The following is a 22,272-nucleotide window of genomic DNA, read 5'->3' on the forward strand; positions in this document are numbered from 1 at the left end:
TAAGTTTATTTTATTTTTTATTCTAATGTTATTAATTTAATATAATTAGAGTGTGAAGTTTAAAATTTAAAATTTGAAATGAAGAATCAATTATTAATTTAATGTAATTAGAGTGAGAAATGTAAAATTTAAAATTTGAAATGGAGAATTAATAGGTTGACATGTGCCATGATAGGTGGTATATAATATTAATGAGGATTTTTAATATAGTGACACTTGTCAATAGGTGAATAAACTTATTCATTTACTAGTTTATAACCCGTGGAAACCACGGTTATACAATTAATTAAACTTTTAAAATAAAAACTAAAAATTATTAATCAATTGTTTTAAATAAAATATTAATTAAGAGATTTTTTAGTTATATAAATTTTAATCATTGATTTAAATAAATATGTAAAATTATATCACTTTAAAATTTGTATTAAGTTTATTTTAATTTTTAATCTAATGTTATTAATTTAATGTAATTAGAATGAGAAATTTAAAATTTGAAAATTGAAATGGATAATCAATAGGTTTACAAATGACATGCATTAATTAGGAGATATAATATGGTGACAATGACAAAATGAGAATAAAATATGCATTAATTAAGAGGCCTAATAAGATGACACATGTCAAAAGAAGAATAAAATTATTCTTTTATTAGATAGGGAGATTAGAAGATGAAGATGAAGATTAAGATATTAGTAGCAATTTGAATTGTTTACCGTTCCCTGTGTTCGATACCCTACTTACTTGAACTAAAGTGCTAATCGATAGGTACACTATCTTTCGTGTGTTTGTCTTTCTATTTAAGTTAGTAGGATTAAAACTAGTATATTCCACACACATCAATCATGGAGGAGCAGTTCACGTCTTTTTATTTGTAACTTTGGTCCTTTTTAATGGATTTTATTGATGAGATATAAATATGTTTAGAATCTTTCGTTAACTTGGTTTAAAAATTTACATTTTTTTTAAGTAAGTCTTTTAAAACAAAAATTACAACTTTTTTTTTTTTCAAATCTAAATTACACAACTTATTTTACATATTCTTTTATATGTTTGTTTACAAAAAAATTATACATTTTTTTAGACTTCAAACATTTTTTTTTTTCTTTTTTACGAAATAAAACACTATCTCTATTAAAAAAATTATAACACAAAAAGTAATCAACTGTTTATGTTGTTTATATTTGTTTTTTTATGCATCTAATTTATTGTTTTGTTTGGGTTGAACATAACCCTTTGGACCAGGTACCATCGTCATCATCAAGTGATAAACGATCAAAAAGTTATTGTAAACAACAAATAATTACAGTAGGATCATGGTGTAAAGAAACAACAAGTTAGATTGTATTTTTTTCATAAAATGAATATAACAGGCAATAGTAAATAGTTTGTGATACAGGTTCACCCAACCCTAAAACGCATCCTCTGTAATACGACGGCACCTCTCCATCCGCTCAATCGACGCAACTTCTTCCACCCTCTCCATCACCGGTCTCCGGCGCTGCTACTTCCTCGCCGGAACTGCTGTCCCATCGCAGTCTTCATTGCGCCTTCGTCGGAGTTTCCTTCTCCATCACCAGGTTTGTTTTGTTTTCCCTGAAAGCTAATTTTTGGAGTCTCATGAAAGAAATTCTAGATAGATTCTTTAGTTTATGATATTATACATGATAGCTTTGTTATTTCCTGAAATTGATTTTGTGAAGCTGATTTTTGTTAATCTGATGTCTGTGGAGTCTGATATACATGTTGATTCTGATTTTGTGAAATTGAGTTCATGATTTATGTTACTCTGATTTGTACCTTGCACTATGATACAAAAATTTGATATCTTTGTTGTTATTTATGATATGTAGATTGTGTCACAGAAAAAGCAAATCTCAAATGGACAAAAGTATGCTCGGAGATCTGGGGAATCTTCCAGCGGAGGATCAGGCTCGAATGGCCACCATGATCGACCAGCTTCAAATCCGTGACAGGTTCACTAGTCTCTTTTTTATGTGGTTTTAGTATGATATCTTATGTCGATGGCTCTATAAACTTTATCTGCTGATTCATTCATGTATCATACGTATGTCACTCCTCTGATCCCCAATATTGCTTCAGATTTTCGTTTCTGTTTCCTCTTATGCTTTTTGATATAGATATGCATATCAACATTGAAATTGAAATTAGATGTTTGAATATTACAAATTTCTGGATTGCAGTTTGAGAATGTATAACACGCTTGTGGAGAGATGCTTTACAGATTGTGTGGATACATTCAGACGCAAAACATTAGATAAGCAAGAGGAGACATGTGTGAGGAGATGTGCTGAGAAGTTCTTGAAGCATTCCATGCGTGTTGGATTGAGATTTGCAGAACTCAACCAAGGTGCAGCTACACCAGACTAATCCTCCATAGCATCTACTATGAAGCTCACTTTTGTAGTCTAATAGAGTTGCTTTAGTCTTTCAAGTAAACACCATAAACATATAGACTGAGTTTCATAAACTTCTTTCCATTAACGATTGCTTTTCTCCATGCTAATGCTATTGATTTTCTTATCTGTATATTTCACCCTTAGCATTTGAACCTGTTTTAATGCTCCAAAAACTATCATGTAATAAACGGACTTATATCTAAACCCCTTTAAAAGGCTTGTAAATGGGTACTTTTTACATCCGTTTCTTTGAATTGTCTTTGGTCATCACTTAAGTTTTGAGAACTGGGCTTTTCAAAAAATTATTCAACCTCAAAAGTAACGAGATTAATACAGTTTAGTCGAGTAGACTAAGATTAAGTCGTAATAGGATCAAGCAAAAGACGCCAATTTATCACCAATTGCAATTTCGTTCCAAAGCTTGTAACACATATTGCTCCATTTCATTATATGGAACCAAAATTTTATACAAAAGTAATCATATCAGCTACTTTTTATCGTTAAATCTATTAACACTTACGGATACTAGGTCCAAGCAAACCAATATTACTAGAGTTTTCAAATAAGTGATGAATTTATATGAAACCCTAGCAACGTGATCATAAAGTGAGTAAGCATCACAAATTTCAAACCAAAAAGATTAATTATCCAATGTCGAGTATGTAAGGATTTAGGAAGTAGGAACACATGTTGGCTAAATCGCTACTACATTGATGTAAAAACAAATAAGTTCTAGCCCACGGTTCGTTGAGCAAGAATGCAATTATTGCATTGTCATACAGTCCAATGTAGATTATTGTTTTGTGCTTTGATTTTTAATGTTCATTGTTCTTTAAAGGCATAATGTCATACAAGCCTTAAGTTTGATAGAAAATCTAAGTTATACCATTTTGTGTATTTGTGGCTCATTAAAGCTAGAAGATTGCAACTTTTTTTTTTTTTTTTCAATTTTACTTTTTTGCATATTTCTTGGTTCATTAAAGCCCTTAAGTTTGACAGAAATATTTGGTTTTATTTATTAAATTGCAATATCGGTGTATGTAGAGTATTGTTCATTTGCTATTGATATTTCCAGAACAAATCCAATTAATAGCAGACCAAGGTATAATATTTAAAGCATTGAATACACAATGTACAAGAATGCGCTATGAAAATTGAGATTTTGGTTATGGTTATAGAAAATTTTTATATTTATGTTTTCTTACCCTCAAATAATTCTAACTTAATAATTTTCATCATTTATAATTTTAAAGTTAAATTATCATTATTAAAGTTACAATTTTAAAGTTAAATTATCAATATATTTTTAGGAAACACTTTCAAGTCTTATTTTTTTCCGCCACCTCCGTACATAATTGTTTGTATCCAAAATTTATTTTGATATTTTTGTAGTCCACTTTTTATGGTTTCATCGTCTTCGTGGTATATATGGTGTCGAGCTGCATTTTTCAACATACCGGGCTTCCGCAACATTGCGCGGGCGGTCAAAACCCTAGTTTTTATTATTTTTAAAAATCATCGATATGGTCCATTATATAAAAATAGAGGGGTGAGATGAAGGATGGTTATAAAATAACACGAAAAATAAATGGCATGTTAGGTTTTTGGTAAAAAAAGGGGGGGGAGGGTAATATAGATATTTTTGACATGATACGTAAAAACCATCGTTATCCCTTCCCTCTATTTTTCTCTCTCCATATATATAATATATGGGTTACCATATATCTATGATTCTATTCACGTGTCCTTCTTCTCCAAGCTTCTTTATCGATCACCCTATATATAGATTTCAAAGTAACCTCCACTCACGCATCCAATTTCACGCATCTTTTCTCGGTTTCTCGCCAACATCGTCGCTGCTCACTGTCTTCCCTCTCATTGTCTCTGTTACAGTTACAGGTAAGATCGTTTTGGTTAGAATTCCGATTTCCCGTTCTTGAATGAAATATTTACCCAATTTGTTTGAGTTTTTCCTACTCTTAATTTGATCAGTTAAGAAGAGTGGCAGGCATAAGTGTTCAGCGTTCAAGTCTTGTGTGTGTGTGATAGAGAGTGTGTGTGCACCCCCCAACAAAATTAATTTGTTAAATATGTTTCAAAAAATAGAAAAATCATTAGTAATAACTACTCCACTAGTAAAAAGAAACTAAAGATTTCATTTATAAAATACACACAATTTATTAATATGAAAACTTTACAAGAAAAAGTAGAAACATTAACTAAACTATTTGCAGCATTAGAAATTCCATCTGAAATTCAAGAAAATAATATAGAAATAGAAAATAATTCAGATAATAATGACGCAGAAGTAATATATGATTTTTCTTCAGATGACGAAAATCCTTATTCAAATCCATATAGAAATTCACAAAACAATTTTGGATTAAAACGAAAACAATCATATGTTGAAGATGATTATCAAAGTCAATATATTTATGGACCACCTTCATTAGAAGAAAATTTTTTATATAGACAACGAATGATTAAAAATAAACAAAATAAATGGGAAAAAATACCTCCTCAATACATACCTAAATTATTTACATTTCCAACAAATTCAGATATTCTTTTTATTGATTGTGATCAAAATCCTGAAGCAAAAATTCAAGAATGGAGTAATAAAATGGGAGTACAAATTCAGTTAACTGAAGAATTAAGAAATTTACACCCAACACATTTTCTTAATTATATCATTCATAAAACACAACGTAACGCATATCGTTTTCTCTCATCTCTTGATGAAACCGAAACAATGATGATAGCTACTACTGATGCTATGGAAACATTTAAAAATGTATTAAGTCGTCTTATTCAGGAATTCATAGGAAAACAAATTGAAGATAAAGTATCACAAGAAGCTTTTCAATTAGAATCATTATGGCATTTAACTAATCTACGAATTCGTAATATGTGTTATCTAGATCCGTTTATATGCGAATATTCTGAACATTATTATAATTTAGATTCCACTAGAAAAAAGGTAGCATTAGATATGTTTTATCAAAAATTATCATCATTAGTAAGCCAAAGTGTAATAAAAGATTTCCAAGAAGCATTACAACAAAATAAAATTGCAGATACTTTAGGAGCACGAATAAGTATATTAAAAGCATGGATGCAGAAAAAATGTTTAGAACAAAAAACAACACAAGACGCAAGCAATGACGTAAAAAGCCATTATTATTGAAGACACGTGTCCTTTTCAATGTGGAAGGGATTGTTATTAATTATTAATGTAATTGTTTAAAAGTGTCGGTAGAATAATAGAATAATTATTAGGTGTATTATTTGATGTAACATAAAGTGTGTAAGTCCCTCAATAGTCTAGGGGGATATAATGTAAATATGTTTGTCATATTGCAATCAAACGATTGCAATTAAATTATGTAATCGGCTCCTTTGAGCCTATAAATAGGGTATTTGCCCATATGAAATAAACAAGTGAAGTTTGAGTGTTTAAGACTTGAGTTGATCTCAAAGTTCTTCCTCTGTTGAAATAGTCGTTCTATTTCTGAATAGCAGAGCCCTATCAAAACATATTCATATAATCATTCATATAATCTAAACAATCCATCGTCAATCCATTCTTACGCATCATTCAGGTATAATTCTATCTTAATCTTTTTATTAATTTTGTCATGTCGTAAAATTAACCTGAATGATGCATCGGAATAGATTGACGATGGATTGTTTAGATTATATGAATGATTATATGAATATGTTTTGATAGGGCTCTGCTATTCAGAAATAGAACGACTATTTCAACAGAGGAAGAACTTTGAGATCAACTCAAGTCTTAAACACTCAAACTTCACTTGTTTATTTGACGGAATTAATAAAAAGATTAAGATAGAATTATACCTGAATGATGCGTTGGAATGGATTGACGATGGATTGTTTAGATTATATGAATATGTTTTGATAGGGCTCTGCTATTCAGAAATAGAACGACTATTTCAACAGAGGAAGAACTTTGAGATCAACTCAAGTCTTAAACACTCAAACTTCACTTGTTTATTTGACGGAATTAATAAAAAGATTAAGATAGAATTATACCTGAATGATGCGTCGGAATGGATTGACGATGGATTGTTTAGATTATATGAATGATTATATGAATATGTTTTGATAGGGCTCTGCTATTCAGAAATAGAACGACTATTTCAACAGAGGAAGAACTTTGAGATCAACTCAAGTCTTAAACACTCAAACTTCACTTGTTTATTTCATATGGGCAAAGACCCTATTTATAGGCTCAAAGGAGCCGATTACATAATTTAATTGCAATCGTTTGATTGCAATATGACAAACATATTTACATTATAGCCCCCTAGACTATTGAGGGACTTACACACTTTATGTTACATCAAATAATACACCTAATAATTATTCTATTATTCTACCGACACTTTTAAACAATTACATTAATAATTAATAACAATCCCTTCCACATTGAAAAGGACACGTGTCTTCAATAATAATGGACATGATACGTAAAAACCATCGTTATCCCTTCCCTCTATTTTTCTCTCTCCATATATATAATATTTGGGTTACCATATATCTATGATTCTATTCACGTGTCCTTCTTCTCCAAGCTTCTTTATCGATCACCCTATATATAGATTTCAAAGTAACCTCCACTCACGCATCCAATTTCACGCATCTTTTCTCGGTTTCTCGCCAACACCGTCGTTGCTCACTGTCTTCCCTCTCATTGTCTCTGTTACAGTTACAGGTAAGATCGTTTTGGTTAGAATTCCGATTTCCCGTTCTTGAATGAAATATTTACCCAATTTGTTTGAGTTTTTCCTACTCTTAATTTGATCAGTTAAGAAGAGTGGCAGGCATAAGTGTTCAGCGTTCAAGTCTTTTGTATTCCAAGTTGCAGATTTGTGTTTTTTTTATTTTGTATGAGTTTTGCTTAACGATTAGGAATAAGATTGTGTTAATTTGAGTAATATGGCCATTGTCTTCTTTTGTCAACGACTAGTGTTTGATTTAATTTGGAGTTTTTATTGCTTAGACTGATTATTAGTTCCCATTGCATCTTCAGATTATTTTCTTATTAACACATTGTACTTTGAAAATTTTACCAAGTATAAGCATTTTTCTTATTATACTTCGATTTCTGATATGCACTTTGCTTCGCAGAATTAGGGTTATGTGTTCTATTTTTGGGATTTCTGAATCTGATAATGATGATGATGATGATGATGAAAGATGTTGGTGATTTTATCACCAAATATATTTTAGTGTAATGGACTTAACAAGTGTTTCAAGAATAATGTTTTTAGTTATAATACATGTTAGGAGGTGCTGGAGTACACACTTGTATTTACTAAACATTGTTAGTACCGAACCCTAATCTACTGTGTCAAGTCGGGGGTCCCGCTCCCCGGTGTGTGGGCGGGGTTCGGACTAATCTGTCATTCTTTAAAGATGCAAATTCAAGGACTAATATGTCATTCTTTAAAGATGTAAACTGTTCTCGTTTATCCGTTGAGTGGATAAGTCCGGGAAAAGGACGACTCCTTTGAAACACAGAAAACTGGAAACGTCTTCTTCTTCATCTTCCTCTCAAAATTGATTCTGATTTTGGTGCCTAAGATCAGAATAGTTACATCAGGAATTATTCCAGTTTGGATTTCGTGACACCCAAGGCATTTAGGGTCGAAATATCAAACAAGGAAAGTGTTTACACGATTCCTGTTTGTGATCCAGATTTTCTATAACCCTATTTCGATTCCCCAACAAAAGAAACGATGGGTATGAGTTTTTTGAGAAAGAGGTTGAAGAGACGTTTAGAAGGGGGGTTGATGAAAAACTAAAAGATGAGAATATTATCTTTGAAGTGCAATCACTTCGTTTGTCTCACAAGATGGATCTTGACAAGTGTGTTGGTGCTTTGTTTTATTCTATGATGAAATTGGCACTTGATACTTGGAATACTTCTTCTGGTGAAAATGATTTGTTGAAGAAAACGAAGGATGTGATTTCACAATGGGGGAAATTGTTGAAATGGTTTTTGAGAGATATTGATGTGGAAATCGAAGTGATATTGAAATTTGAGGAAATGTGTTTGGAGTCTGCAAAGGCATATGCACCCTTGTTTATGGAGGTTTTGCGTGTTTTGTATGATAAAGATATAATTCAAGAGGATGCGATTAAAGAATGGAAGGAGGAGAAAAAAGGTGCGGATGAATCGGATAGAGTTTTTGTTGAGCAATCACAAAAGTTTCTTAAGTTGCTGAAAGCGGCGAATGAAGAATGAGAATTTCAAAGTCGTTAGACATACTTACATATTTACCACTTACGGAAATTGATTACTACTTTAAACGTAGAAAATAAAGTTTTTTGAACTTAGAAAATAAAGTTTTTACTATATAACTAGAATTTTACCCGCCGCGCGTTGCGGCGGCAGTAATGGATTTAAAAAAGGAAACCTTTCAGTAGAAAAATAGAAACTTTGGAGGACTTAAGTTGCGAAAATCACTAAAATCAGGGACCAAAACCATGTACAAAAACTTAGGAGGACGTAAGTTGCCAAAACATAAAAGTCAGGGAACAAATCCATGTCAAGCAAAATGCTTAAAAGTAAGTAAAAAATATTTACATCAAAACGTAAACAAACTCGAAGCACCAAAACATAAAAAACATTTACGTCGAAACAAAGACAAACTGAAATTTATACCAATATGTACATAAAAAAGCAAGTAATTTTAAAAAAAAAATAACGGAAATTTTTTCTAAATCTACGACAAAACGTGGTCCACCTCGAATTTATACCGATAAATAACGCATATTAAATTAGTTTTTTTTTTAAATAAATTAACAAATTTTACAAACTTAAATTTCGAAGGGTTTAAAATTACATTTAACAAAGTAGAATGGAGGGGATTAAAGTCATATTCAAAAAAATTCAAAGTTTAGGGGGTGAAAGCGACATTTTAAAATGTAAAATAAGTTAAGGGTAAAAACATCATTTTGAAAAGTATAGGAACGAAATGTCCATTGTCAAAATAAAGGGATAGGATATGTACATAAATTCAAAGTATAGGGACTGAGAATGGAAAATTAAAAAAAGTAGAAGGGAGGAAAAGAAAAGAAAGTGACCACCGACTTTTGTATTTAGAAGATATATAATTTGACAATACTTCTAATAATAATGACATTATCTTGATTTAAGTGCTATAGTAGATAAGTCATATGTGTGTGGAGTAAGCGATATATCAACAAACTGTGTTTTTTTTTTTCCGAGTATATGAACCTTTCGATTGACAGTTTATGTCCACTTACCCTTATCTGACGAATTATGATAAGCAAAAATTAACAACTATATACTGTAATATGTATCTAAAATATAAAGAATAAGAAGTTATGAAATATTTAAATAAAAAATATTTGATATAAATTTAGTTAGCATCATTCGTAACTTGTAAACTAAATTATTATTACAAATAAGCATACCATTAAAACCGCCTGCTATAGAGTATAGATATTAGAGGTATTTGGCTCAAAAATATGGCTATTTGAATTATTTACATATGGTTGTTTAAAGGGGTTGGCTTTAGAGCTACAAGTGTCGATTTTAGGATTCCATTCTTGGATATCAAGAAAATAATAATAATTAAATTTACATACAAAACATAACATAGGAGATTAAGTTCCTGTATGGTGAATCAAGTTAATGAATTTGAGATAAATCATGTCATCAATAAGTGCAACATAGTGGAACCTTTACCTGTTTTGAACGTCTTCAATGGAAACACGGCTGACCAGAGAATCACTTTTACTATTAATCCCCTAAATGTCAAATCCTTTTTTGACAAAAAATGAATTTACCAAATTGCCCCTGATTATTCTAACCTTTTTGGAATCTGATCACACGTCGTCTAAACTCTATTCTTTGGCTTCCTTCTACGTTTAAAACAAACATAAATTAAGACCTCAAAATACGACGCACACATTGATTTGTTTTTCACCACTGAATTGAAGTTATTATTTTTCATGATCATGATTAACCTTTGAATTCAGCATATTATGTTTGTTCGTGTGTGTATGTTTGTATGATACACCCTTTCCTTTTGAATCGGAGAACTTTTAGTAGAATCTGTTATTATTAACTTATAATCTAGTTTTTACACCTTATGGTTAAGTCCATTTGTTTTGATTTAGGTTTAGGTTTTCTTGGTGATTGGTTTATGGATTATTTGATTATTCCAATTGGGTAAAATTTGAATGAGGAACATGGATGACGACCGATCAGTGATTTTCAACTTGTGGTTATTTGATAACCACTAATGATTTTCATCTAGACAACCTTCTTTTACTCCCAAGCTATCTTCCATGTCTTATATAATATAACTATACTAAAAACCAACTTGACATTAAATACGTCCTCTTGCACCTCATCTTTTATTTTTATTTTTTACAATTTTGGTCTATCCTTTTAATTTTTATAACAAATTTGGTCCTTCATTTTTACTTTATAGTGCTCATTAGGTTTGGCCTAGATTTATAAAAGTAATTACGAATTTGGTCCCTTACTTTATTTTGCAGTTTTAGCCCATTTTTTAATGTTTATTACGAATATGGTCCCTCATTTTAGGCCCTCGTGTGCTGGAGTCACTGTAGGAAAACCTCTATGGTCAAAGAATCTTAGTAGTGTCATGATTTGAACATGGTTCAATGAGTTACTCACCACATCTTCACATGTCTTACCAAGTCACCACAACCAAGTGATTACACACAAAATTTCCGCTGCAACACATAAGGATATAACTTCTGGTTTTTACTAATTATATAAGCTTTCTATAGTAGTTCATGTAAATTAACCTTCCATCTCAAAAAGTGTAACATACACATGCAGACAGACTTGATGACATTTCAAAACCAATATGAGACAACATGATTGAGTTTATGATAATCAATTGTGTTTCCACGAGTATACCATCGTCCAAGCACAAGCTAAAATTGAAACATCGGGGTATCTTCCGACTAGCAAAGAAGACTAGTAAGAAAATATTTTGCTTAGCTTTCAAAAATGCATCTACATAAGCACATGATCATACAACTTTAGTCAACTTAATGAAGAAGTCATAAAACGCTATTCATCAAAGAACAAACAACACTTTTCAATAAGCCATGTTGACGAGTATGTATTAGACCGATCATTTATCGAGCTTGATTATGAGGAAAAGTTCATGGCTATTCTTACCATGTATTTAAATGAGAAAGAAATAACCATTTATGTAACTACAGACTATAGCCTCTACTCAAATAACCTCGACTTCATTAACCGATTATATGACAACAAATGATCCACAAGATGATGGTAATCCATATTTTTAACTAGAAAAAAATATATAAATATACTTCTAATATTTGTTTAGTTTTTGTAAAAATATTTCATGTTTCAAGATAAATTGCTATTTAAATAATATTTTTTGTAAAAAAATAATGTTAGAATTAAATAATAAGTAAAATTGTCACTTGGTAATTATAATCACAAATAGGAAACTATGATCAAGTGGAAAATATGGAAGAAATTAATCATAATTTTATGATAACTAAACCGGTTACAACTTTCAAACATCTTATGTAAACCAAAAGATTCTTATATCAATCCCAACTCTTTTTTATCCTCAATCGAGAATGGAAACAACATATTGTGCTTATAAATCCCATCAGGATACATAATCTACAACGGAAAATTCCAGTGATTAACGGCATCTGGAAATTCCTGCAACTCCAAACACAATCCGGCGTGCGCTTCATACACAAACCCTCATTTTCCCTTCACATCTTCTATATAATTCCCAGTATAAAAATGCACCCACGACACATCCGTTGTCAATTTCATCGACCTACCCGACTTCTCATGCCACATGACTGCGGCAACTTTCATCTAAATTAATTGTTCATCTCAAACAGTGTAACAGACACACATAGACACACTTGATGAGATCTCAAAATCGATTAGGGTAACATGGTTGAGTCTATAATAATCGATTATGTTTCCATGAGTATACCATCGTCCAAGAACAAGCTAAAATTAAAATATGGGGTATCTTCCTTGAAAATAATACTTGTACGAAAATATATTGCTTTTCAAAATGCATCTACATAGACATATATGATCATACAACTTTAGTCAACTAAATAAAGAAGTCATAAAAGGTTATCCATCAAAGAACAAACAACACTTTTTAATGAAAAAGTTCATGTCTATTCTTACCACGTATGAAAACAAGAAAGAAAGAAGTAATCATTTTGGTGATTACAGAAAATAGCATCGAGTCAAACAACATCGGCTTCGGTAAGCAATTATATGACAATAAATGATCCACATGACGATGATAATCTAGATATTTACTTAGAAATTTTTTATGGAGCGGTAGTGAACTGAAAAGAAAAATTCACTGGGTAGAATGGAGAAAAGTCATTGCCCCTAAATCTGAAGGTGGTTTGGGCGTGGGATAAATTCTTGCACAGAACACTGCATTACTATTTAAATGGTGGTGGAGACTCATGAATGAAAAAAGTGGTCTATGGAGAAGTGTTATCGTAAGCATTCACAACTTAGTCAACAAACCTGCCTCTTATTTAGCGAGGAAATCATCAAACGGAGTCTAGTGCAATATTTATAAGGCATTTAGAGATATTAATTCACTTCACATAGATTAGACTGACATTTTCGTACTCATCTCGGGGTTTGATGTTAAAATAATGTTCTGGAAAGATCATTGGTGTAGTAAAACTCCTTTCTATACCAAATTCCCTAACTTATATGCACTGGAGACAGTCAAATGTTGTTCGGTGAGCGATAGACTTTCCGCGAATGGTTTCTCGTGGATGTGGAGATTTGAACCATCAGGGCCGGTCGAATTAAACGAACTGTTGCAGTTATACACGGATATTGGAAACTTGAATGTCGTGAAAAAATTCAACTTTGGATTCAGCTTCCTCCTCAATCCTAATGGGGAATTCACTGTAAATAGAATGAGAAAATTCCTGGAGTCAAAACTAATTGTATACAAGGGAAAGACAATTGGGTGGACAAAAACAGTACCTTTGAAGGTGCGCTGTTTTGTTTGGCGTGCAACACTAAATGGGATTCCGGTGGAGGAAAACTTGGCTTTGAGGGGTGTATACCTACTGTTAATTCGAGATGCCCAAATGTGTAATTCGGAATCAGAATCGGTTGATCACTTGCTAGTCAACTGTGACTATGCTAGAGAGGTACAACAATGGACATTTAAATGGTGTGGAATTGGAGACGGGGTTTTCATGGGTGTGAGCGATTTCATTGATTTTGTTGTTACTTGGGGGAATTGTCCAAAGAAAAAGGATATTCTAATCTCTATTTTCTACTGTCTGATTTGGAAGATTTGGATATAAAGGAATGATAAGGTTTTTAAGGGTATCAAGGTCAATCCCACTAAACTGGCGGACAATATAATCTTTCTCGTCTATAATTGGTGCAGACATAGAGGAAATGTTTCATGTGGGAGCTGGGCGCAATGGTGTATTTCACATTTTACTCATCTTGTTTCTTAATTTTCTTTGTTTTTGTTCTCGTTTCTTTACTTTATTGTCTTTGTAGCTCCTTGCTAGTGGGTGTTGCCCTCTTTAATGAAATATTTGTTGTTTCTAAAAAAAATTATATAAATATAATTGTAATATTTATTTATTTATTTATTGTAAAAATATATCATTTTTCAAGATAAATTGCTATTTAAATAATACTTTTTGTAAAAAAAAAATATAATTTTAGAATTAAAGAATATGTAAAAACTGTCGCATGATAATTATAATCACAAATAGTCATATAACTAAATTGAGTTGTCAATTTCCAAAAGTTAAAAGGGAAATAAGATCACAAGTTGAAAATTATGATAACCACACCGGTAAAAACTTACAACCACCTTCTGTAAACCAAAAGATTCTTATATCGATCCCAAATCTTTCTTATCCTCGATCGAGAATGAAAACAACATATTATGCTTATAAATCTCACCGGGATTCACAATCTGCGACGGAAATTTCCGGTGGTTAACAGCATCTGGAAATCCTTGTGTCTCCAAACACAATCCGGCGTGCGCTTCATACACACACCCCCCTTTTCCCTTCACATCTTTTACATAATTTCCGGTATAAAACTGCACCCCCGGTGTATCCGTTGTCAATTTCATCGACCTACCAGACTTATCATCCCACACGACGGCGGCGACTTTCATCTTCTTCCCCTTTTCTCCGTCCAGCACGTAATTGATGTCATAGCCGTCGGGAAGTCCCCCGATTTTGCTTTTTATCGTGTAGGGTTTGAGGAAATCGTAGGGCGTACCTTTGACAGAGACAATTTTTCCGGTGGGGATGAGTTCGTCGTCTGTCGGCGTGATATGAGACCCGAAGATTTTGATTTTTTGCGATAATACATCGCCGCTGTTGTGGCCTCCAAGATTCCAGTACATGTGTTGTGCTAAATTCACCGGCGTTGCTTTGTTTAGGGATTTTGCTTCCATTTTTACGCGGAGTTTGTACTTGCCGAGGAGTGAATAGGTCACCATTACTTTGAGATCTCCGGGAAACCCTGATTCAGGTGAGAAATTGAATCGAATCAGATTGAATTAAGTTAATGTGAATTGTGATTAATGGAGGAAGAAATGAATAAGGAGATTTGACCTTGTTCGCCATCAAAACTGTGGTATGTGAAGGTGATACAAGGCGATTCACAATCTTTTTCATATTTTTTGACCTTCCAAACAACGTCGCTAAACCCGGGAGTGCCGCCTGAAATTAGAAGAGTACTATAGTCACAAAGTATAGATGCAAAAACTAGCAATTTACTTTTATTTAAATGTAATAATAATAATAATAATAATAATAATAATAAACTTTTTATATTGTTATTTTTCCGAATTAAGCCTCAATTTTATACTTTTTTAATAAAAATCTTGTATTTTTCCATTTTGTCTGAGTAAGGTCTCAACTTTTTACTATTTTCCAGAAGAAAAAAAAAAACTTGAAGGTGTTTTTTCTTTCCATAAAAACCTCTAATTTGACCGACAAAAAAAAACAGTTAAAATTGCCAAACAAAAAAAATACAAAGTTTTTTTCAGAAAAAAAAAACAATTTGAGGTTTAATTCCAAAAAATACAATAAATAAGGTCTTTTATAATACTATTAATTTTGTATTTAAAAATTTGTTTTTATAAACTATGAATTTGTTCAAATAGTTTCAAAATATGATTTTTTATTTCAACTGTTAACATTTTAAGAAATTTTGTAATAGGAATAATTTTGTAATTGACAACTTAACAAGTTCCTAATTAGTGTTCATATATAATTAACCAAAAATAGATCAAGTTGTTAAATGTCTAGTCAAATAATGTTTTTTTTATAGTTTTGTTCTTCATTTTAGCAAATATTTATATTGATATTTGCAAGAACATTATATCACAATATATATTTACAAAAATACTCCCTCCGTCCCAAAATTATAGTCCATCTTTCCTTTTTGGTTTGTCCCAAAATAATAGTCTACTTCTAAAAATAAATAACATTTTTATCAAAATAATCCCTCATTATTACTTAACAAACTAAACATTTAATGGAACATTAAATGCAAAGTAAGGACAAAACTGTCATTTTATTAAATAAAGTTAGTGGTAATTAATGTTTTTCTTAATATGTGTGTTTTTTTGTCTGTGGACAATAATATTGGGACGGAGGGAATAATTTTTTTATTAAATAAACAAGAAATAAAAGTGAATAGTGATCCCACACCATGAAGAATGTTTCCCTTCTCATTAGCATGTAACTTATAAGAAGTCCCATTTAACGTGAACTTAGCTCCTCCTATTCGATTAGCAACACGTCCAACAATAGCTCCAAAGTAGGTTGAATCATTCTACAATCATTAAAAAAATTAAAACTATATTGTTAAAACTATAATTTTATTTATTAAATTAAACAATTTATTTGAGTAATAAGATTAGAGAGAATATTTTACAGCTAAGCTGAATAATAATATTCGAAAGAAATCAGTTGTCCCAAGAGAAGTTGGACTTTTCGAGTCAAATTTGAAGATGTGTGTTAAAGCGATATGGAAGGATTAGATTGACTACAACTTGTTTCTTGGCATTATATACATTCGTCACATTAAAACAAAATATATATATATATATATATATATATATATATATATATATATATATATATATATATATATATATATATATATATCAATAACTTAATATGATTATTGTAGTTCCCAAACATATAAAAAAATAAATGGTTTTTGGTTTGGAGTATAAGTAGAAAATAATAAACTAGTTGTAGCAATTCTTAATAAATAAATCGATTTAGGTTATGTTTTATCTTTTTAGGTGAGAAGTGAATCCAAACTTTTAGCTAAAGGATCTTAAACCCAACATTATTTTTGGTGTAAAAAAATGTATATTTGTTCCAACCTAACACTATTTTTTAGTGTTACACAAAATTTGGTGTGATAAGATTTGTTAACACCAAATTTAATGTTAAACTTCCATTAATCATTTATAATTGTTCAAATTTGATTTTATATATTTACTTTATATAAATTGTATTAAATGTAAAAATTATTTCGAATATATTTATGTTTGTAATATTTTTTAATAATTTATTTAAATATGCCATAAATTTAAAACTTTCTTTAACAATGTACTCGTTTTAATAATATAACATATAATTTGAATTATTTGTTTGCTTATATTTATTTATTAATACAATTACTCTAACTATTGAAACAAAAAGATACAAAACAAATTTATGACCATCTAATAAATAGAATCACATTTTTATAAAAATCTAAATAAATTAAAAGAAAAAATATTATATACATGAATATTTTTTTGGTGTAAAAGTAATACAAGATTGAAGATTACTTATTATTTGCACCATTTATACACCAAATATATAAAATGAACTTAATCGTTCTATTTCAGCTCATACTAAGCTGTTTATTCTTCCCGTTATCCAACGTCTCTCACACCCCTTGTTTAAAAATAGTAAAAGACAAGTGTTTGGTGAAGAGGTGGTGATTGAGGTTTATATCTAATCTATGTCTATTGCTTTCATTATTATGCATCTCATGCTTTCTAATCACAATGTTATTTCTTTCAATTTGCACTTGTTCAAAAGATAGATCAATTATGTGATAAGAGTGTCTTTTATTTTGATATTTTTGTGATTAACTTTTTAAATTAATGATAACCACCACTCAAAACATGTTTCTGTCGACTTTGGCTCAAAATGGCAAGAACCAAACTTCAAGACTGCTAAAAGCAGCATCAACTTTCTTCAAGTAATACAGATAACAAAGCCTACTTTAAATAAAAAAAACTTCAAGGTATCATAGTTTTTAATCTCCTTAATAAAATTTAAAAAGACTCTAAGACACTAGAAAAAACTATATTCTTATCAACTTTCCATCAACACACATTTGATATTTTATCATTGCGTAGTTAATAGTTATTTTAGTATATCCAAATTGATACAGTTTCGTTTATAGCAGCATATTCTCAATAGGTCTGAACCCGAAAACCATGAACCCACAAACCTACAGTTTCAAACCGAAAAGCCGCAAACCAAATTGAAAAACAAACATATACGATTTGAGTTCGGTTTTAGACCAAAAGTGACCCATGTTCTCCCCTAATAACATAGGTTTGGTATGTGGATTTTAGTTATCACTATCTTAATTTAAACCTAATAAAATAATTATTTTATTTTATGTTAGAACTTAATTATTTTAAAAGGGATATGATCTTATTATTAAACAAGATACATCAAATCTCAACAAAAATTTAAATGTGGACTCCCTCTCTCTCTCTATATATATAATTCAAAAAAGATATTATATCACTATTTTATTTATTTTCCAACATGATAAATACATATAGTCAAAAGTCATGATCTCCATTTATTTGAAGTGTAGAAATTCGTGATCATCATTTAATTCCCTGTTTTTGTTCATATGACTAAAAGTCTAAAACTCTTCATAATAAATGGTGATGATACGTTTGAATCTTATTTCCATTCAATATTATAAAAACATGTTAGTAAGCCACTAACAAAATTATTAGTGTGATTTGATTTGATTTCCATTAGCTATTCCAAAAAGAATAAATGTCACCAACATATATACATCAAAATGGAAATGGCAATTTATAGTCGAATTTTAGTACTCTTTTAGAATTGAAATTTAAAGATAAGAACATAACAAAAGATCTCACCTTGTATGTATCGATATTGTCATATCCAAGAATCACATCTTCGACTTTCCCTGAAAACACACACATATATTATTCGTAATTTCCTCAAAATACATAGGAATTGCCAAAAAGAATTCTGGGAATTTCACGAAACTACCAAAAAAGATTCGAAGGAAATAAAAAACACACACATAGAAAGGTGAGTTTAGTGTGTGTAACCTTCTAGTTAGGATGAAAAACAATAATTAAATACATATATGAATGAAGATTTTATCAAAAACATTTAGAAATTACCAAAAAAAGGATTAGGAATTCAAGAAAGACCCAAAAAGGACTCCAAGAAAAAAAAAAACACAGAGAAAGGTGAGTTTAGTGCGTGTTAGTATTAATCTTGTTAAGATAAACAAGAATACGATAATAAAATTCCCAAAAAAATCCATAGCAATTACACAATGATTATGGGATTCAAAGAAGAGAGAGAAAGTGAATTGTACCATTTTTGTCAGGAAGAAAAACAGAGACAATGGTTGCACCCCAATTGGTTAATTTTACAGAAAAATGGCCATTGTTGAGCTCATAAATCCCAATATCTTCTTCATATTTTGTAGCACTCACACTTCCCGATAACAATACAAAACTGATGATGATAATAATGGTGATGAAACAGTGGAAAATAGTTGGGGATTTGTACATGGTTAATTTGGGTATAGAAAAGAAGAAAATAGATTGATGGAAATCAATCGTGAAAGTGTAAAGAGTAAATTTCAAGAAATGGACTTTGGTTTTCTTTTTCGGGTTTGATGGTGGGAATATATATAGAAATATAGGATAACTAGTTTGAAGATCTGGAGTGGGAGTTTGGGACTGTGAGAAACTCACGCCCATTTTTTAGACTTTAATATTTATTTATTTTATTCCTTTATTTTTTAACAAAAAAGAAAAGGAGATTTGTGTTTGTAAAAAACAAGCTAGTAAACTAAATAATAAATATAAATGACATTTAAATGTAGAATCTAAACGAGAGTATATTATTATATTTGAAACTTTTGTAGAAAAATCATCAATAACTTATCAGTCAATTATCGTAAATAGTTTTTCAAAAAGCTATATTTGAAAACTTTGTGGGAAAAATAGTCTCCGTCCTTTTACCCATCCATGTCCCCATCCTATTTAATCACCAACGAGTTTGGATGAAAGAATCATCGTCGGGTATGAGGAACCCGTTAGGATAGTAAAAAGAAAATCTGTAAATCTTAAAAATATAAAAAATAATAATAATAATAAATAAAAACAATAATCACACAATATTATGAGTATTCAACTATTCAACCATCGATGTGGACAAATGGAAGAGGATAAAGAAGGCGAGACTAAGTCAACTATTCAACCGTTGTGGTTTACACTTTTACACATCATTCAACCCCATAATTTAGACCGTATATTATTTACATATACATAATGATAATCTTTACAATTATGTGAATATATATAAGTTATAAAGAGGACATATGAGTCTTGTTAATCATAATTTACTCTTATGGAAATGTATAAAGCAAAAAAAGCCTTTGTTAACACACCAACATAAACAATAACGTCTTAAAAAACTTTTTGCTCGCATTAATAATAATTACCCTCGGCCTTAAAACATGATCTCAGCCATGCCTATTAGTTTCTCATGATTTACCCTCTTTCCTATAACATGATCTTGAGTTCTTGACACATTTCTCCAATAAAGGCATCTTAAATATAACTATATAAGTGTTGTTACAAATTATTGTAACGTGATTAAATCTAATTAAAATAAATGTTCAGTTGAAACCGATCAGATCGGAAAAACAGAACTGGAAAAACTCGATTCCAAACCGAAAAAGGCACAATCCAAAAACCACAAGACCAGACCAAAAAGACCAAGATTAGTCCAAAAAATATCGGACCGTATTAAGACTGGTCCGAGAAAGACCGGACCATAAAAGTCTAACTGTTCTGAACCCAATACAAGACCGGTCCAAGACTGTCAATTTATATATATATATATATATATATATATATATATATATATATATATATATATATATATATATATATATATATATATATATTACTTGTTCTGAAACCAACACAGGCCAGTTCATAATTGTATTATGAATTTTGAAACTTAAGATATTTTATTTGTAAAAAAAAATATGAATGGTGGTCAAAAAGTTACAAACAAAAAGAGTCATTTAAACTAAATTAACAAAATCTAAAATTATCAAGGTTCTAAAAAGATCGTCATGGCTCCGCCATGGCTCCAAGGCTCGTGTCTGCCGCCAAGCTTTACTAAAACGCCGCCTTAACTTATATATGTGTATAAAATAAAATAATAGTTGAAAATACATATAAAAATATTAATTATGTACAAAATTGCCGCCTTAAATCACGCCTTACAAACGACATGGCTCGCCAAGGCTCGAAAAAGTTTGAGGTTTGACATTGCCGTCTTACGTTATTTAGAACATTGAAAATTATATAGACTTGAAATACCAAAATTGCCTTTTGGAAAAACTAAGAAGATATCCGTTAACGCCAAAATGGGCTGCAGCGCATATTCCACCCCCAACTGGCCAGCTCATGGGGCCCACACTTTCTGAATTTTTCCATGTGTTATTTTCCAATGATATGATTTAATTATTATGTTTCTTAAAATAAAATTAAAATATGTCAGAGTATATATTTTTATAATTATTTTCTAAGATATCGTTAGAACAGTCAAACTCCTAGTATATTAAATATGGCTACATATAATACTTAAACGGATAAATTTTAGAATAATTCTTACACTTTTAGTCTTTATCCGAAAACTCCTTACAGATATACTATTTCTATATCCTGAAAAATCACTAAATTTTCTTATTTAGGATTTGTTTGACAAAATTAGCTAGTAAAACCGGTAGTTGGTAACTATAGTTTTTAATTTTTTATATTAGTAGAAATATTCCGGCAAAAATAGTTATTTTTTTAAATTTGTAAAATTAATTGCATAATGCTTAAAACTCTTGAAAGCTATTTGAAATAGTTTTTGAATACAAACTGAAATCTTCTACTGTCAAACAAAAAAAAATTGTAGCTTTTTTTTAAAGCTAAAGACTCAAAAAATCTCAAAAGCTTTGTATCAAATACGCCCTTAAGCTCTTATTTACCTACTAAAATGTAAAATCCATTAGTAACTTGCAAATGCTTACAATAATTTCCTTATAATCATTTGTAGCCTGCTAACTTTGATTTTAACATGTAAATAAAAGATTAAAAAAAACAAACAAAAATCAAATCATCACAACTTTTCTATAGAAAATTCGTAACAGCTTTTCAGAAAGCCAAAAAAAGTAGAAACTTTTCCAAAACTTTCCCTATTTATAAAACATGATTTAATGAATGTGGATAAGATGTTTCTCGTTGTAGTTATAAACACCAAAAAAGTTGGTTACTAAAACAAAAAACATGTAAGTCACATCAGGAGTCCTAAAAGAAAAAAAGACTTCATGAAAAACATTAATTTAATAACTTCATAGCAATCCATAAGTTAATAAAACTAGACTCCAAAGATGCTAAAATCAAAT

At 30.3% G+C, this 22,272-nt stretch overlaps 2 protein-coding genes across 3 annotated transcripts; one reads left to right on the plus strand and one right to left on the minus strand.

Annotated features, from left to right (window-relative positions):
* Positions 1 to 1,304: 1,304 nt before the first annotated feature.
* On the plus strand, positions 1,305 to 2,547 carry LOC145109426 (mitochondrial import inner membrane translocase subunit Tim9). 2 transcript variants are annotated; one of them, XM_079046573.1, is made up of 3 exons: positions 1,305 to 1,577; positions 1,863 to 1,973; positions 2,202 to 2,547. In XM_079046573.1, the coding sequence occupies exons 2-3, from the start codon at positions 1,879 to 1,881 to the stop codon at positions 2,386 to 2,388; spliced, it is 282 nt and encodes a 93-aa protein (XP_078902699.1). In that variant the 5' UTR covers positions 1,305 to 1,577; positions 1,863 to 1,878; the 3' UTR covers positions 2,389 to 2,547. The 2 variants fall into 2 exon arrangements, with proteins under 2 accessions (XP_078902699.1, XP_078902698.1); XM_079046572.1 differs by having other exon boundaries at positions 1,313 to 1,577; positions 1,851 to 1,973.
* An 11,680-nt stretch (positions 2,548 to 14,227) lies between these two features.
* Positions 14,228 to 19,576, minus strand: LOC145109427 (uncharacterized). The gene is made up of 5 exons (XM_079046574.1): positions 19,171 to 19,576; positions 18,698 to 18,747; positions 16,209 to 16,332; positions 15,105 to 15,212; positions 14,228 to 15,012 (listed from the first exon to the last, which is right to left on the minus strand). Exons 1-5 carry the CDS (start codon positions 19,559 to 19,561, stop codon positions 14,369 to 14,371), a joined length of 1,317 nt encoding a protein of 438 aa, XP_078902700.1. The 5' UTR covers positions 19,562 to 19,576; the 3' UTR covers positions 14,228 to 14,368.
* Positions 19,577 to 22,272: the final 2,696 nt, after the last annotated feature.

Source organism: Lactuca virosa, chromosome 4 (genome assembly GCF_052849685.1).
Source record: "Lactuca virosa cultivar CGN04683 chromosome 4, Lactuca_virosa_CGN04683_v6, whole genome shotgun sequence".
Lineage (NCBI taxonomy): Eukaryota > Viridiplantae > Streptophyta > Magnoliopsida > Asterales > Asteraceae > Lactuca > Lactuca virosa.